Source organism: Anomaloglossus baeobatrachus, chromosome 5 (genome assembly GCF_048569485.1).
Source record: "Anomaloglossus baeobatrachus isolate aAnoBae1 chromosome 5, aAnoBae1.hap1, whole genome shotgun sequence".
In the NCBI taxonomy this organism is placed as follows: Eukaryota; Metazoa; Chordata; class Amphibia; order Anura; family Aromobatidae; genus Anomaloglossus; species Anomaloglossus baeobatrachus.
This window is the reverse complement of record NC_134357.1, coordinates 566,424,462-566,444,095: the sequence shown is the minus strand read 5'-3', so window position 1 is coordinate 566,444,095 and position 19,634 is coordinate 566,424,462. Positions and strand designations below refer to the sequence as shown.

Genomic DNA, 19,634 nt, shown 5'->3' with positions numbered 1-19,634 from the left:
TTGATGCTTCTGGACTTTGTATAAAAGGCATTGATCTTATCCATTCAGGCCTATGGGGTGGCAACCTCAGCCATCTCCAAGCCCAAAGGGATCTGGGCCCTGTGTACTCTACACCCTTCAGTTCTCAATGAAACATTAAGCTTTGTTCCTATCCTCTAACCTCTCTTCCCCTTTTATGACTTTCTTTATTTTTACTTTTACTTGTTTTTATATTTATGTAGATATTTCATGTTTTTAACTGTATCTATTCTTTTTCTTAGCCCCACATGTTTATCTGTATACAGTATGTCATGCAGTGACTACTGGGGTTCCGCCAGGTATAAGGGAGCCCCTGGCAAGTGCCGCAACACACAGGGTACACCAAGAAAACAATGGTTGGCCATTTTGCTAGGGAGAGGGGAGTGGGGTCACCTCCTACACTCACCTGATCCTTGCACTCCCTAATGACCTTATACAGGTCCTTCCCCCATCGCTGATCATGTGCCTAGGCTCTTGCTTGCCCAGAACTCACCCTGGCTGGTGAGAAGGCCGAGGAGAGCACTAGTCTCACCACTACAATAATACAACATAAGGGAAGGGACACAAACACGGGAAAATAGGCACAAAATGGAAAACACTCCAAGCTCTTTCAATGCAGGTAAACACCACTGCTGCAATTGCCACTAGTCCTCAGCTTCTTCCAGAGACTGGCTCCTTCCAAAGTGGTCAGCATAAGAATGAAGAGATTCTAAAACGGGCATCAGATGATAAGACATGTGACTTTTATAGTGAAAGGGAATGGTCACAAAAGAGCTGCACCTGAGATTAAGGCTGCAAAGGATAGCAAGATAGGAAAGAGTCCTTAACCCCTATAGCACTAAAGGGAAACGCCAAATTCCAGCCTATGTGCTGAGCAGAGGGGAACATAGGGGTATATGTATTTTATTCATATACAGTAATATCCAGTGATATTACAGTGGGGGACTTGGCGCCATTCCAGCGGGATTCAGTGTTACCAGGTTTGTTTAATTATGGTGTGACTTCTTTATGCTGGTTATTTTGATACATGTCTTAAAAAAAATACCCCTTTGCAATTTTTTCTGTGGATCTTACACTGGAATACTGGTATTTGTATCATATTTTATTGGCATAATTTTTGTACTATTTATATTACAACTGGTTTCATGTCTCCTGCTGCACTGGTATGCCACCTAGTGCACTTTATTCGTTATTACAGACCCCTCTCTATTTTTGTTTTATAATATTTGTATAATAAAGATTATATACATTTAAACAATTTTTTCATGTTTATTTGGTTCAAATTTTGTGTATTAGTTTTGTTAGCACTAAAGGCAAGTAGATTTCACTCAAATACAAGTAGTGGATTAGCGGACAATAAAGCATTGTGATTTTTCGATCCCAGTCATAATCCCATAATCAGAGCTGTGCTGCTCTGATCAGCAGAAATGAACAAGCAATCAGACTGCTAATCCTTAGGCTATGTGCGCACTAGAAATGAGAAGTTTCTCAAGAAGTTTCTTGAGAAACTTCTGGGAGTGAAAGATTTCCGGACCTCCGGAAAAAATCCGCACCAAATCCGCACGCGGATTTGCCGCGGAATAGCCGCGGAATTGCCGCGATTTTCCCTCGGGTGGTTCCCTGCGGATTTTTGCAGGCTGTACTGCCGAAATCCGCAGGGTACCTGCGGAAATAATGGACATGTTCATTTTCTCAAGAAAGTTTCTCGAGAAATTCTTCTCGCGGAAATTTCTTGAGAAAAATCCGCACCAGTGCGCACAGCTTTTTTTTTTTACCATAGAATTTGCTGGGAAATGTCTGCACAAAGATTGCAGACATTTCTCAAGAAATTTCCGCGGCAAATCCGCGGGTAAATCCGCGGGTAAAAAGCTCTAGTGCGCACATAGCCTTATAGTCCCCTCGAGTGACTAGTATAATAAAAAAAAAAGTAAAGAAAAAGTTTTCAAAAATAAAAACTAAAAACATGAAAAAACTAAACGTTGAAATTAACCCTTCATTCGCCCCATTAAAAATTATTATTATATTGCCGTGTTCAGAAATGCCCGATCTATGAAAAAATAAAATAAATTAATCTGATCGGTAAACGGTCTAGCACAAAATAAAATTGCAAACTCCAAAATTACATTTTTTTTGATTATCACAAATTTTGCACAAAATGCTATAACAGGCGATCAAAACGTAGCATCTGCGCAAAAATGGTACCAGCACGAGACACAAAAAATAAGCCATCATTGGGGCCCATATCCTGAAAAATAAGAACACTACAAGGCGCGGAAAAAAAGCACACAAAGTATGCTACTTTTTTGGACAAACTTCTGATTTTTTTTAAACCCTCAGATAAAAGTAAACGTACACGTTTGGTGTCTATAAACTCGTACCAACCTGAGGCATCAGACGGACACATCAGTTTTACTATATAATGGACATGTTGAACAAAATACTCAAAAAAAAAATTGTGCAACCGCACTTTTTTGGCAATTTTCCCGTGCTTGGAATTTGTTTTGCAGTTTTCTAGTACACTATATGGTAAAAGTCATGGTTTAATTTAAAAGTACAATGCATCCTGCAAAAATCAAGCCCTCATATGGCAAGATTGACAGAAAAATAAAAAAAGTTACGGTTCTTGGAAGAAGGAGAGCAAAAAACAAAAACGAAAAGATGGAAAATCGCCTGGGGGTGAAGAAGTTAACAAAATAGATAAAAAGCCAAGGGGGATGATAGGGTGAATACTTTCTCCAGGCACTATATATTGCTAATATCCCTGCAATGGAGAAGTGAAATTTTAAGAAACAAAATTGTGTCCAGTACAACCAGTCGAATTCTGGTGAAAGGTCCGATTATTGTTGCTACTTTGCAACTTAACCCACCTTACACATACATCTTGTGACTTTGGTTCACTTTATATTATGAGAAATAGAAAATAATAATTTTACTATATAAATAACAGGTTGTAATTTTTTTTTAATGTTTTTAATACTATTCAGTTTAACACTTGTCATGATGACTTCTAATGTTGCAAGCGTAATGAGTGTACAAATGTCAAAGATGCAAAGGCCATAGAAAGAGTTAAACTACATGAAATGTATTTTGCCTTGTTGTGTGTCTGCACTGCTCTCCCATTTTGGATATAGCAAATTATGAAAATAGTCATTCTGTTCACTTGTCATGCGGCATTAAAAAGAAATGTTAAGTAATGATTAGTAATAAGTTTTGAGACCAAATAACAACTGACTCAGTGATAGGAAAGAGGGTGGTTATCAAAGGAACACTCGCTGATTGGGCATAACCAGCACTGGTTTATTACTGGGGTCAGTATTGGACCCTCTTCTTTTTTAAATGTTCATTAAAGTCCTTTGTGAGGTCATATAAAATAATTTCAGCATTTGCAAATGATACTAAGCTCTGCAAGGTAATCAACAGCGGAAGATAATGTAACATTATTAAAGTAATCTATACAGTGGGATTTGGGGAGGAGGGAGGCTTGCAATGAGAAAGAGCAAGTGAAGATTAATAGGGTAAATGTAAAGTCATGCATCTTGGCCAAGGCAACGATTTATTATGATATTTTCACCAGAATTCTAGCAAAAACATGTTAGAAATGTTGCAATATTTTAACCCCACCTTAAAGTCAGACAAAAATGTTGTCTTTTGTCCAAAGAGGACAAAACTGGGTTGGCTGGGGTGGCAGAGGGCAAGGAGTAGCCGGCCCAACAAATCTATCAACATTGAAACCACTTGAGTGGCGTAAATTGCAGGGCTGTGGAGTCGGAGTCATGGAGTCTGAGTCGGAGCTCATTTTGGTGGAGTCGGTATAAAATGCACCGACTCCGACTCCTAAAATATATAATAAATTGGGGACAATAGTGCAATGCAGAATGTGATGACATTTTTTTTCATAGGAATTTGGGAAACTTATGAAATGTCCTATAAATGGCTGTTCTATTCCTGATCTAAGGCTGCATTCACACAGCGTTTTTGCTGCGTTTTTTGAGGATACGTTTTTCAGCTGCAAAAGCAGATCAGCTTTTTAAAAAACCGCATCACCTGAAAGGTTTTTGAGCAGACTAGAAAAACACCACACAAACTGACTGCTCATTCTTTGTGAGGATCCTCACAAAACGCTGTGTCTGAATGTCCTATCTTTTCACCCATTGCCTTTGCTGGGATGCCCAGAGTCACTGCATTTCACTAAATTATTTGCCATCAATGTTCGATATGTTTGTGACAAGAAAAAAATTGTTAGTAAGACACTGGCAGTAAAAGATAGTAAAGCTCATCACATCAGCCAGTTTCTCCAGGCCTTAGTGGAAAAAGTTCTGCAAGATTAGGAACGCAAAGAACAGGTTCTTGCCATTGTAACGAACAATGCTTCAAACATAAGTACAATTAAACCGATGAATGAGAGTAATGAACAACAGCTAGAAGAAAATTTAGGATTCAGTATGTGTGAGATGGAGCTATAGTGCTGTCCATGTAACTGAGGAACAAACAGATATTACAACAGAAGAACAGCAAAATGATACTTTAGGATTAGATAACCTTGTTGAAGCTGCTGCAAAACACTTTCATATTCATCACATGTGCTGTGTTGTGCACACGCTGCAGCTGGCAATAAGAGATAGTCTGCAAGAGGGATCCCGGTTTCACCCATTCGTCTTTTCGCCGGTTTGGCGGATGCGCGCACTCCAGTACAGTGTATACAGTACAGTGGCAGCGCGACAATCGACGGTCCCATACTTCCATGTGACCGGAGCATGTGACCCGGACTTGTAGCGCTGCCACTGTACTGAATCGTACTGTTCTGTCGTGCGCCACATCCGCCAAACCGGCGAAAAGCCGGATGTGTGAAACTGGGCGGACATGCTGGAAATCTGATTGGAAAAGTGAGGAAGTTGGTTATTGCCGCCAGAACCCCTATATTTGATTCCATCTTGAAGAGACGTATTGGGAAAGGGGCAATTGTTGATCAAGCCACTCGGTGAGGCAGCACTTATTTAATGACTGAGCGATTGCTTGAACTAAAATAGTTTCTTATAGATATGGTGAACCCTCAAGTAACCTTAAATGAAGGTCAATGGACACAGGAATTGAAGGAATTGCTTAATCACCCATTTACCGTGACTAAAAAATTACAAGCTGAGGATTTAACTCCTGGCATTTTCATAAGGGAGTGGAAGAACTTGCTAATTTGCCTGTCCCAAAAAGGAGGTTTGCAGATGGCATTTCTGCTTCAATGAAATGGAGAGAGACACAGCTATTGGAAAATAAAATTCTTCTGGCAGCTGTTTATGTGGACCCAAGTCATCGTATACTGCTTAATGATCAACAGCTTACTAAAGGAAAAGAAGCTTTGAGTGAGGTAGCAGTTAGGATGAGCAGCTACAGGACTGCCAGGCGCAAGAAGACTAGCCTGACAGTGCTACTGCTGCCATATCTTCGTCCTCATTAGATGAGGAGTTTAACTTTGACAAGTATTTGGATGACATGGAGCAGGCAAAGCATTGCCGCAAGGAAAAAGATTTCATTCCGTCTCCTATAGCAGCAGATTGACTATATTTCAGTAAATTTTTTCACTTGCTCTTAAAGTAATAGAAAAATTCAATCATTCATCAAAACTGACTGTGCATGAGGCAATTCCTTTATACCCGGAAATTGTTAGAGATGTTGCCCATGTGGTTACGGCTTTGCCTCCAACCCAAGTTAGTGTAGAGAGGTTGTTCTCTAGCCTTAAAATTATTAGGTCAGATTTGAGGTCATTTGTGAAGGAGGATCTGATGGAAGCAATTCTATTTCTTAGAACAAATTCATAGACTGCACAAATGTTATTTAGTATGTTTTTGTTGAAAACTGTTTTTTTGCCACTTACATAGTGTTATATATAACACTATGTAGTACACTATGTAAGTGGCAAAAAACAGTTTTCAACAAAAACATGCTACATATTAACATTTAGCATATTACTTATATTTAAGTGAAAAATGTATTGTAGTACAATGTGATCATCAGACATTTAATCATTTTTATGATACAATAATCAAGATATTTAGATAGAACATAAAATATATTTATTGGAATACAACTTTAGAACACAAAAAACTGTAATAAATTGTAAATATGTAATACAATATGTAATATATATTATACATGAACACAAGATATATATGTAATCTAATGTATATTACATATTGTATAACATATTTACAATTTATTACAGTTTTTTGTGTTCTAAAGTTGTATTCCAATAAATAAATTTTATGTTCTATCTAAATATCTTGATTATTGTATCATAAAAATGATTTGATGTCTGATGTTCACATTGTACTACAATAAATGTTTCACTCAACTATAAGCAATATATGTGGGAATCGGAGTCGGTGCAAGGGAAATTGAGGAGTCTGAGTCGGAGGTTTGGCTTACCGACTCCACAGCCCTGGTAAATTTTTCCAGAAATGTACACCAGCTCTGCTGACTCAACTGCAAAGTGCAAACTACCATTGGGACTCATTTCTGTGTAAAAACAGTGTGCCCATAGTGTCATGGAATGGATTGTCAGGTAGGAGAATGTTACCTGCCTAACAGGCATGTACCAACTGTAAAGATTGGTGCAAAAGAGATAATGCTATGTGGCTGATTTTCAGGGGTTTACATCGGCCCTATAGTTCCAAGGAAGTGAAATCTTAATTCATCACACCAATACATTTTGGGCATTGAATGCTTACAACTTTGCATTTGCGGTTTGAGTAAGGCCGTTTTTTATTGCAGCATGACTTTGCTATAGCACAAAAAGAGAAGTTCAGTCTGACCTCACAAATGCTCTTCTAAAGATCTCCCACAGACACACTCCCATTCTTGCATGTCTATGGATTTAGAATAGGAAACCAAAAAACATCCTGTAGATCTAATATGTAGATGTTCTAATACTTTTGTTCATATAGTGTATATGTATTTCATACACTGTATATATTAATATAAAATATTCACTGCACAGGTGTGAAAGATATTTTAGCTATGTAGATTTTATTTTATTTTTGTACACACTTGGGGAAAAATATTCCTTAAATTTAGAACATGAATATGGCCTCTCCTCTTTATACGTAACACGACATTATAAAAAATTAAGAGAATTTTATTTCAAAATAAAACATTTTTCACATTCTGGGTATGAAAATGTCTTCTCACCTGAGTTGTTTTGAAATAAAAGCTTTTCCCACAATCTCAGCATAGATATGGTTTCTTCCCTATGTGACTTTTTTGATGACTAACCAATTGTGATTTAGATACACATTTTTTCCCACATTCTGTACATGAAAATGGATTCTCCCCTGTGTGAGTTAACTGATGTTTAACAAGCCTTGATTTCTGATTAAAACATTTCCCACACTCCGAACATGAAAATGGCTTCTCCCCTGTGTGAATTCTCTGATGTTTAATAAGACTTGATTTCTGATTAAAACATTTTCCACACTCTGAACATGAAAATGGCTTCTCCCCTGTGTGAATTCTCCGATGTTTAATAAGACTTGATTTCTGATTGAAACATTTCCCACAGTCTGAACATGAAAATGGTTTCTCCCCTGTGTGAGTTCTCTGATGTGTAACAAGACTTAATTTTCTTCGAAAACATTTCCCACAGTCTACACATAAAAATGGCTTCTCCCCTGTGTGAATTCTTTGATGTATAACAAGACTTGATTTCTTTTTATAACATTTCCCACACTCTAGGCATAAAAATGGCATCTCCCCTGTGTGAGTTCTCTGATGTCTAAGAAGATGTGATTTACTTGCAAAACATTTCCCACATTCTGAACATGAAAATGGCTTCTCCCCTGTGTGACTTCTCTGATGTGTAACAAGTTTTGATTTTTGTGCAAAACATTTCCCACATTCTGAACATGAAAATGGCTTCTCCCCTGTGTGACTTCTCTTATGTACAATAAGGGTTGATTGACAATTGAAATATTTCTCACACTCTGAACATGAAAATATCTTCATTCCTTTGATAATTATAACATCCCTTCTATGACTGTTACTTTCATTAGTAGCCTGGAATGGATCAGATGATAGATCGTTGCTGGGCAGCACTGAGGATACAGCTGGGATAATATAATGTTCTTCATTTGTGTCTTGTGGTACACCAACATATGTTCGAAAATCTGAAGTTGCCAGAAGTCCCTCTGATCTCCTAATACAGTCACCTGCCAAGAATAACACTTATTACTTTTTCAATAATATAAAGTTAGTAATAGTTTTCTTAAATTATATACAATGTTCAATCAAATTGCAAGTCATATTGCAAAATTCGATAATTCACTAATATGTTGGTGGTATTCTAACCAAAGAGCACAGAGCAAGGACCACCAGATAATATCAGGCTACCAGGATAGGCTCTAGCAGTTTTCCAATTTAGTGTTGAATTCCGTATCTTCCTAGGTTTATGTCTGAGTGTCGGTCACCACTATTAGGGGTGTCTGTCTGGTACAATCTTTGACAGTCACATGCATTTTAGAGCAGAACGGTGAAGAAGTACGATTATGTATGAAGCTGTAAATTTGTAGAAACTGAAAAAGCAAATTAATTTGTAAAGTGATTTTCTCGAGCTGTTAAAAAAAAAGTGCCTTAAGGGAGAATGTGATCAATGAATATAAGCCTGCTGAATCCATTGCCATTTCAGGTCTTCCACTTTCGCGCTCTTCTCCAACCTTGGTCTACTTGGCTGCTGTATCACGTATACTGCTGCTGCAGTGCTCACATGTTGTATATGGCACATTATGGCTGCTGTCAAGTACAGAGAGGCTAGAGATAAGCACTGAAGCAGCAGGGGCTGTGACTGGTTTGTCAGGATCAACTACTCTCTAGCACCCACTTATCGTCAATTATGAAATTGCCGCACAAGTAAATGAGGTTGTTGCGCTGCTATTAAGCCAAATATTGAATGTCTCCCAATGAGGGTAATGCATACCGTAATTTTCGGACCATAAGACGCACTTTTCCCCCCCCAAATGTTGGGGGAAAGTGGGGGGTGCGTCTAATGGTCTGAATGTAGGGCATGGCTGCGGGGAATGAGGGTGCTGCGGTGGAGCGGGTCATCGGGGGCACGAGCAGGCAGCAGCAGCGCCTGCCGTGACCACGTGGGCCCGCTCATTACATATGCACACCCATCCTCCCGCCCATCTCTCAGCGCTGAAGCCGGGGCTGATAGGTGGGCGGGATGATGGGCGGGGACGCGCGCATAATTAACAGCCGGCTGTGATCACCCCTGGCAACTACAGCCTGGAGTGATCATGCTCGGCTGTATTTACTGCCCCCTGCGCATCATCATCAGCGCGGGGTGCAGTGAATCAATGTAAATCTCACCAAGGACACCATCTGCAAGGAGTTTGTATGTTCTCCCCGTGTTAGCGTGGGTTTCCTCCGGGTACTCCGGTTTCCTCCCACACTCCAAAAACATACAGATAGGGACTCTAGATTGTGAGCCCCAATGGGGACAGTGTTTCCAATGTATGTAAAGCGCTGTGGAATTAATAGCGCTATATAAATGAATAAAATTATTAATTATTATTATTACTCACCGTTCCCCTGCAGCATCGCGATGTCCTCCAGTCTGCCTGCCGCGCTGTGTGGACTGGAGACTAGCGGTGCTCACAGCAATGACGTCATCGCTGTGCACATGTGTGTCTTCACAGCCGCGCCGGCAGACTGGAGATAATACATCGCAGTGCTGCAGGGAACGTGGCCGGCTCAACACAGCACTGCCGGCACAGACAGGAGGAGGAGCGACGCTGCGTGGAACAAGGAAAGGTGAGTGTAAACTTTTATTTATTTTTTTGTGTGTGCCGCAGGATGATGGGGGTATATGAACAGGATGATGGGGGTATATGAACAAGATGATGGCATATAGCGGGATGATGGGGGTATATGAGCAGATGATGGTGGTATATGAGCAGGATGATTGGGCCATATACCAGGATGATGGGAGTATATGAACAGGATGATGGGGCCATAAACCAGGATGATGGGAGTATATGAACAGGATGATGGTATATAGCAGGATGATGGGGGTATATGAGCAGGATAATGGGGGTATATGAGCAGGATGATGGGGGTATATGAGCAGGATGATGGTGTATATGAGCAGGATGGGAGCACATACCGGGATGGCAGTATATAGCAAGATGGGGCTATACCAGGATGAGGGACATAAATATATACACAAGGCAGGAGGATCATTACCAGGATGGGATACCTTAGTAGAGAATTTGGGGATATTACCCCCATAATAGTGTCAGCAGCAGATCCTCGCCCCATAACAGTGGTCATGACCACATTTTTTGCTTAAAATTTTATTTTCCTCTTTTCCTTCTCTAAAACCAGGGTGCGTCTTATGGTCCGGTGCGTCTTATAGTCCGAAAAATACTGTATATATCACAGATTCCCGCTAGTGGAATATATATATATCTCGGTACCCTCACTGGTAGCATCACAATAGCCCTAAGCAAAAAAAATCTGGATGCCACCACCAATCTTTATAGGTAAATTGGACACCCGTTTCAGATAGCATAAGGCTTTTCAGGTTCAGGGTTCGTGTATAGAGCAAGCGGAAGGAAGCTAATAAATTTTATATATTTCATCCAAAATAAAAGGCAGTGTTTATAAAATAAACAGGAATTTACAGCAGGGAACAATAAAATACAGTATACATAGATATAAAAAGGGAAAAATGAAATAATACTACTACACCTGATCACGGATATGGTTCAGATATAGGAGAGGCACCCCAGAAGGTGGACAATCCAATACACAACATGTATTGCTTTAGGCTTTGACCAAGATTGTAATGAGGAATTTGCTTATATTAACCTTTGTCACACCCACAGACCCCCCCATCTGGTGAGCCAGGATAGGGAAGGAGGCTTCAACTTTCACAGAATTATGGAATTCTCACTTTCCTCATATCTCCACCTAGGTGCGTCACACGTGGAAGATATTGCTGTCATATTTCCTAAGAAGATTTTAGCGTAATGTGGATAGTAAACAAGAGGTATCTAGTATGTTCTGGTTGGCAGATATTAATTTGGGGCTTTTCCATATGTCCCCTGATTAAGCTAAAATATATCTCAAGTGCGTGATGGAATTCTCAGACTGAATGTATACCCGCCACATTTGTGTGACTTATGCACCTCACAATATTAATACTTTGTCCTATGGAGCCAGCCCGGCTGATCGGCTCTTTTGATCAGAGGACCTGTCTTGCAGCCTGTAGCCTCTGCTCCGCCTTCATGTATATGAATTCCAGTCTGACCTTTTTTTTAGCTCTAGGGGGTTCCTGAACTTAAAGAGGCTTGTATCCTTACTGTGAGTTGGTAACACATCTGCTAAGTGGGTATCTTACAGCTCTCATGAGGCAAAGGGCCTCTCCTGACCAAGGGGTCATGAAAACATATTTTCCTATTATATTTTCATGACAGGTGATTAATGCCGCTCTTATTTTTATTTTTTCTCTCTCAAATACAGTTGTGTTCAAAATCAAAATAATAGCAGTGTGTACAAAAACATGAGTTAAGCCCAAAATCTTTATAATATAATAGCTTTTATTTCCATGCATTGAGAACATTGCACACTGTTTTCTAAATCAAAATATGCAGGAAAATGTATATAATTTTTAACTACTTTACAGAAAATATAAGTAATGAACACTGGGCTGTTTAAAAATAAAAAATAGCAGTGTCTGCAGTTGTCTTTATATACCCAAAATCTATCGTCTTTTTATTTCGGATTTAGCATTCCTGTGAATCAGTAACCTAAGATTTAGTTGTTTAACCACATTTTTTTTAGATCTGCTTCACATCTATGTTGCAGAGTCCACCTTCTGGCTCCTGTCAACTCTTATTCCAGCCCAGGATGCTTTGACCACATCCCACAATGTATTTGTATTTGGTGGCTTTACCTCAGAAACAGCATTTTTTATGTCACCCACAAGTGTTCTATCGGATTAAGGTCGGGGGATTGGGCTGGCCACTCCATAACCTCAATTTTGTTGGACTGGAACCAAGATTTTGCTCGTTTACTGGTGTGTTTAGGGTCATTGTCTTGTTGAAACACACATTTCAAGGGCATTTCCTCTTCAGCGTAAGACAACATGACCTCTTCAAGTATTTTGATATATGCAAACTGGTCCATGATCCATGGTATGCAGTAAATAGGCGCAGCACCACAGTAAAAGAAACATGCCCATATCATGATGTTTGCACCACCATGCTTCACGGTTTTCAGAGTGTACTGTGGCTTGAATTTAGAGTTTAGGGGTCTACTGACAAACTGAGTCCCTTGAACCCAAAAAGAACAATTTTGCTTTTATCAGTCCACAAAATGTTTCTCCATTTAACTTTAGGCCAGTTGATGTGTTCTTTGGCAAATTGTATGCGCTTCAGTATACAGTGCTGGCCAAAAGTATTGGCACCCCTGCAATTCTGTCAGATAATACTCAGTTTCTTCTTGAAAATGATTGCAATCACAAATTCTTTGGTATTATTATCTTCATTTAATTTTTCTTCAATGAAAAACAATAAATAAATTTGTCATAAAGCCAAATTGGATATAATTCCACACCAAACATAAAAAAGGGGGTGGACAAAAGTATTGGCACTGTTTGAAAAATCATGTGATGCTTCTCTAATTTGTGTAATTAACAGCACCTGTAACTTACCTGTGGCACCTAACAGGTGTTGGTAATAACTAAATCACACTTGCAGCCAGTTGACATGGATTAAAGTTGACTCAACCTCTGTCCTTGTGTGTACCACATTGAGCATGAAGAAAAGAAAGAAGACCAAAGAACTGTCTGAGGACTTGAGAATCCAAATTGTGAGGAAGCATGAGCAATCTCAAGGCTACAAGTCCATCTCCAAAGACCTGAAAGTTCCTGTGTCTACGGTGCGCAGTGTCATCAAGAAGTTTAAAGCCCATGGCACTGTGGCTAACCTCCCTAGATGTGGAAGGAAAAGAAAAATTGACGAGCGATTTCAACGCAAGATTGTGCGGATGGTGGATAAAGAACCTCGACTAACATCCAAACATTGCCAAAACTTTCCCGAGAAAGCCTAAAACGTTTTGGAAGTTTAGGAAGAATGTTCTCTGGTCAGATGAGACAAAAGTAGAGCTTTTTGGGAAAAGCCATCAACATGACGCTCCCTAAAAACGCATCTTTTTAGGGCGGTCTTTCACACTCCCTAGCCAAAATAATTTCACCTAATCCCTCTACAACTTCTCAGAACATAACCCCACGTCAAACTCCATGGCACCCAAATGCATCTCAAGGCTCTGGCCAACTGGTCCAGGAAGCCATTATCTATCCCCCATGAGATGGCTGGATTGTCATTGTAAATAAGCACTTGTACCTTGCCCCTCCCCCCTTCTCATTGTAGATTGTAAGCTCTCACGAGCAGGGATGCCATTTTTCCCTTTAAATATTGTATCTTCTATAATTGTTACTTGTTTGTATATGTTTATGTATATGATATGTATATGTATATGAGCCTCCTGAATTGTAAAGCACTGCGGAATATGTTGGCGCTATAGAAATAAAGATTATTATTATAACATAGAGTTTACAGAAAAAAAAGAGGCATTCAAAGTAAAGAACACAGTCCTTACAGCCAAACATGGCGGAGGTTCCCTGATGTTTTGGGGTTGCTTTGTTGCCTCTGGCACTGAGAGGTCATGGGTCTTCCAGCAGGACAATGACCCAAAGCACACTTCAAAAAGCACTAGAAAATGGTTTGATAGAAAGCACTGGAGACTACTAAAGTGGCCAGCAATGAGTCCAGACCTGAATCCCATAGAACACCTGTGGAGAGATCTCAAAATGGCAGTTTGGAGAAGGCACCCTTCAAATCTCAGGGATCTGGAGCAGTTTGCCAAAAAAGAAAGGTCTAAAATACCAGCAGAACATTGTAAGAAACTCATTGATGGTTACCGGAAGCGGTTGTTTGCAGTTATTTTGGCTAAAGGTTGTGCAACCATGTATTAGGCTAAGGGTGCCAATACTTTTGTCTGGCCCATTTTTGAAGTTTTGTGTGAAATGATCAATGATTTGATTTTTGTTTCATTGTCTTTTGTGTTTTTTTCATTGCAAGCAAAATAAATGAAGATTTGTGATTGCAATCATTTTCAAGAAGAAACTGAGTATTATCTGACAGAATTGCAGGGGTGCCAATACTTTTGGTCAGCACTGTATGTCTTTTTTTAACAGTGGGACTTTGCCGGGACTTGTAGCTAATAGATTGGATTCACACAGGCATCTTCTCACTGTCACAGTACTCACAGGTAACTTGATACGTCTTTGATCATCCTGGAACTGATCATTGGCTGAGCCTTTGCCATCCTAGTATTCTTTCATCCATTCGAATGGTTGTCTTCCGTTTTGTTCCACGTCGCTCTATTTTTACTTTCCAGTTTAAAGCATTGGAGATCATTTTAGCTGAACAGCCGATCATTGTTTGCGCTTCTTTATAAGTTTTATCCTCTACAATCAACTTTTTAAACAAAGTACGCTGTTCTTCGGAACAATGCCTAGAAAGACCCTTATTTCTCAGGTTTTCAAGGAGAAATGCATGTACATGTGCTAGCTTCACCCTTAAATAAGGGCCACCTGATTTACACCTGTTTCTACACAGAATGATTGACCTGACTAATGTAACGCCACACTGTTATTATTTTAAACAACCCACTTCAATTATTATTCAGGTATACAGAGTCAAAAAAATGCAGATCATGAATGCAGAGTCTGAGGGTTTTCTAAGAATCTACTGCACCAACAGGTAAATTGTTTCACATGTGGTAATATAATTTATACCAAAAAGAGTGAATAATCTGGTTACTCATATTGGACTGCTATTATTTTGAACACTACTGTACTTCTCCCAGCCCCGGGAGGTGGTAAACCTAAATTCTGCCCCTAACTTCTATAAAAAGTCTAACAATTCTAATAGCCATTAAGTCAAAGCTGAAAGCATAAAAATACATTAATGACCCCTGTAAAAGACCACAAACCCATTTCTAAAAAAAAGCCAGAAATAAATCTACTAAGTACATCCATAAGTAAGTTATACTAAGTGACTGTTCATAAAAGGTGAAATAATAGGTGACATACCAACCTCCTGATCAATGCTCAGTGATGTAATCTAGTGGGAACAAATGTGTTATTTAGGAATTCCTGAAATGTTTCTGTAAACTCTAGTGAAAACTATGGGGCCGTGTCCTTCTGCGATTCATTTGATTTGAGAAATCGCACTGCACTCACATGTAATCCGAGTGCAGTGCAATATAGGCAGAGACAGGCGGTGGAGGAGATGGGGAGAAAGTGCTCCCTCCCTCTTCTCCGCACCTGTGATGCCATCGCAAGATGTCACCATAGTTGCATAGTTGCATGACCCTTGGCTGAAGCTCGCAGCAGAGAATCATTAGCATATTGCTTCTGATGTTCTCGTATTGGAAGCTATACGCTAGTGGAACCGAACCCTTTGTGCCGGACTCCAGCCCAAATTGACAAGTAAGTACAGAAAAATGCTGCTATATTCCATGCAAGACAATGAGGCAACCGTCTCATGTAACCAACTAATTATACACGTGCAGGACACCTGGCGGGGGCTGGATGGCCACCTCTGTATCTGGCCTGTGTACAGCAACATTTTTCCACACTGATTCTAATAAACTCTTATATTTGAAAGCGGCTGTCCAGCACCACTCTGTATCTGGAGCTTTTGTACACGTGTTCCATTTTAAAATATCACTGCACATTATCCCTGCAATGACTGACCAGTATAAATAATATGGAACATGTGCACATTCCACTATAAATTGCACATTCCCCGTGTCTAGGATGTACGGGAAACCTCTTACACCTTATTTTTAGGATAATAAGTTTTGTTCCTTCTTAGTCCCACATTGTAGCAGCTGCTGAATGAGACGAATCTGTGACTTCTCTGCATTTAGTGGTCATTACTCACCTGGGCGGTTATCTGTAGGAATCTCCTCTTTACACCATTCATCACCCCTCACATATGTCTCTGTAGGATTAATATGGGGCAGATCTTCACCCTGAAACAAATATTGTAAAAGTCACAGACAGACGGAGAAGTCCCATCTATGATCAGCTCTAATCCTGCCATCTCCACCGCTCTCATTACACAAGTATAACACATAGAATACTGGAGGATAACACAAGACTGAGCACAAGACCTTCACAGCCGTCTACACATCATAGGGAGATTTCATGGCACCTTCTCTCCATCTACCTGATGATCCTGAGGAACATCGGGGTCTTCTTGTTTACAGTCCTGTGGGAGAAGAGGACGGGGACATCTCTCTGGTGTTGTCCTCTTACTGGATAGACCTGGAGGAGACACATACAGGGACTGAATTCATTCCTTACATACAGATAATGATAGGCCGTGTGTATTTAGTCCTGTCTATTACCTGGTGATGTGAGGGGCTGGGGAACCTCCATCATGGCGTCCTTGTACAGATCTTTGTGTCCTTCTAAATACTCCCACTCCTCCATGGAGAAATAGACGGTGACGTCCTGACACCTTATAGGAACCTGACACATACAATGATACCGTCACCCCCGATCCCTTCATAGCGTTACTGTATAATGTCCCAGCATTCCCAGCAGTGTCACCTCTCCAGTCAGCAGCTCAATCATCTTGTAGGTGAGTTCTAGGATCTTCTGGTCATTGATGTCCTCATGTATCGGGGGGTGAGGCCCCGTGATTGGGCTCAGGGGTCTTCCCCATCCCTCAGACACAGGGGCCTGACAGCGCTCACTAGAGGTCTTCTTCACTACTGTGTAATCCTGGTTATGGAGAGACACAGTAAGAAATCTCACTCCAGACATTTCCAGAGTCCTCACCTCTCCAGTTCTGTCCATCTGTTATTCCCATAGATAAGAATGATGTAATGTGACGTCATCAGAACCTCTCACCTCTCCAGTAAGCCGGAAGAGGATCTCTAGGGTGAGGTGTAATATCCTCTCCGCCATCTTGTCCCTGTCCATATCCATCCTTCACGGGGCAATCAGGAGAATTCTCTTCTATAGAGCGATTGTTCTCCCCCAGCATCTAATGTGTATGGAGCCTGAGCCCAGTAATGGGGAATCTCCACACACCTCCGCCTGCAGAGCCGCACACTAGATATATGGCTGCTCTGTGCTTACAGGGCCTATGATGATGTCACATAAAGGGGAGGAGTCACGGTCACATGGTCAGCTCCTCAGTGTATGCAGGACTCTGCTGTGCTGGGTGTCATGGTGCTGGATGAGGGGAAGTTTATGTGTGGGGTGAGGAGGGGTTTACAGTGTGGATGTAGTAGAGCCGTGTGTGTACGATGTGTGCGGAGCGGAGCAGTGTGTGTATGAGCAGAGCTGAGTGCCGCTCTGCCCTGCACACGGTGATGTTATACGGAGGCGTCTGGACGCTCTGCACTCACAGCTTATTGCTCCTTTCTGGTGTTTTCGCACTGTAAGGCCTGAGGACTCGATCAGAGACATCACCCCCTCCCCTCCCCCTCCTCAATGTTCTCCTCTGTGTAGAGCCGACTCATTGCTTTCACCATTTCTCTAGTTCCCTCAGAACTACAAGTCTTCCCGTATAAAACAAGCCCTCGTACGGCTGTGCTGGGGGAGAATATAAAGGTAAGTGGTGAGATATACAGGAAATAATGGATACAGTATATAGGTGATACTCCTACGTCAGGTAAGTACAGAGGGGTTACTTTGTCTCATTAATGGCCCCAGCGCTGCACAATATCCAGTCGTGGACGATTCATTACATGAGCAGCAGCCGATGCAAAGTGATCTCTGCTATATTTCTACAGGTAAACCATTTTGGGTGCCGATGTGCCGTCCCCCCAGACACACAACATAGCTTTACCCCCCCAGACAAACACCGGAGCTTGTCCCCCCAGACACACATTGGAGCTTGTCCCCCCCAGACACACACCAGAGCTTGTCCCCCCCAGATACACACCGGAGCTTGTCCCCCCCAGACAAACACTGGAGCTTGTCCCCCCCAGACACACACCAGAGCTTGTCCCCCCCAGACACACATCGGAGCTTGTCCCCCCCAGATACACTCCGGAGCTTGTCCCCCCCAGACAAACACTGGAGCTTGTCCCCCCCAGACACACACCAGAGCTTGTCCCCCCCAGACACACATCGGAGCTTGTCCCCCCCAGACAAACACTGGAGCTTGTCCCCCCCAGACACACACCAGAGCTTGTCCCCCCCAGACACACATCGGAGCTTGTCCCCCCCAGACAAACACTGGAGCTTGTCCCCCACAGACACACACCAGAGCCTGTCTTCCCCAGACACACACCGGAGCTTGTCCCCCCCAAACACACCGGAGCTTGTCTGAGCGAACAGGGAAGGGAAGTAGAGGCAAGTCTGTTATCTTCCATCTACCTTGTTGGTTACTGCTTATAGTATATTGTCTGTACTTTACTTATTTGGTGCTGTATACCTTATTTACACTTTACCCCCTTTATTTTGAACTGTATTTTTCATAACTCATTATTATGATTATTTCGCCATCTTTTCCCTGGGACTGCCCCGGTGTTATTTACTGGTCATTGTTTTACACCTTACCTATCAAATGTTTTTTAACATATACAGTTAGGTCCAGAAATATTTGGACAGTGACACAATTTTCGCGAGTTGGGCTCTGCATGCCACCACATTGGATTTGAAATGAAACCTCTACAACAGAATTCAAGTGCAGATTGTAACGTTTAATTTGAAGGTTTGAACAAAAATATCTGATAGAAATTGTAGGAATTGTACACATTTCTTTACAAACACTCCACATTTTAGGAGGTCAAAAACAATTGGACAAATAAACCAAACCCAAACAAAATATTTTTATTTTCAATATTTTGTTGCGAATCCTTTGGAGGCAATCACTGCCTTAAGTCTGGAACCCATGGACATCACCAAATGCTGGGTTTTCTCCTTCGTAATTCTTTGCCAGGCCTTTACAGCCGCAGCCTTCAGGTCTTGCTTGTTTGTGGGTCTTTCCGTCTTAAGTCTGGATTTGAGCAAGTGAAATGCATGCTCAATTGGGTTAAGATCTGGTGATTGACTTGGCCATTGCAGAATGTTCCACTTTTTTGCACTCATGAACTCCTGGGTAGCTTTGGCTGTATGCTTGGGGTCATTGTCCATCTGTACTATGAAGCGCCGTCCGATCAACTTTGCGGCATTTGGCTGAATCTGGGCTGAAAGTATATCCCGGTACACTTCAGAATTCATCCGGCTACTCTTGTCTGCTGTTATGTCATCAATAAACACAAGTGACCCAGTGCCATTGAAAGCCATGCATGCCCATGCCATCACGTTGCCTCCACCATGTTTTACAGAGGATGTGGTGTGCCTTGGATCATGTGCGGTTCCCTTTCTTCTCCAAACTTTTTTCTTCCCATCATTCTGGTACAGGTTGATCCTGTCTCATCTGTCCATAGAATACTTTTCCAGAACTGAGCTGGCTTCATGAGGTGTTTTTCAGCAAATTTAACTCTGGCCTGTCTATTTTTGGAATTGATGAATGGTTTGCATCTAGATG

General features: G+C 41.2%; 1 protein-coding gene across 1 annotated transcript in view; it reads right to left on the bottom strand.

The window, feature by feature from the left end:
- The window catches only part of LOC142312403 (uncharacterized), a 76,711-nt gene extending 60,100 nt beyond the window's left edge, over window positions 1-16,611 (bottom strand). The window contains exons 1-4 of the mRNA XM_075351346.1: window positions 16,492-16,611; window positions 16,311-16,408; window positions 16,023-16,113; window positions 7,261-8,213 (exon numbers count right to left, since the gene is read on the bottom strand). Of these exons, the coding sequence (XP_075207461.1) occupies window positions 7,261-8,213; window positions 16,023-16,113; window positions 16,311-16,408; window positions 16,492-16,576 (1,227 nt within the window). The 5' untranslated portion in view covers window positions 16,577-16,611. The remainder of the gene's footprint in view (window positions 1-7,260; window positions 8,214-16,022; window positions 16,114-16,310; window positions 16,409-16,491) is intronic.
- Between the last annotated feature and the right edge of the window lie 3,023 nt (window positions 16,612-19,634).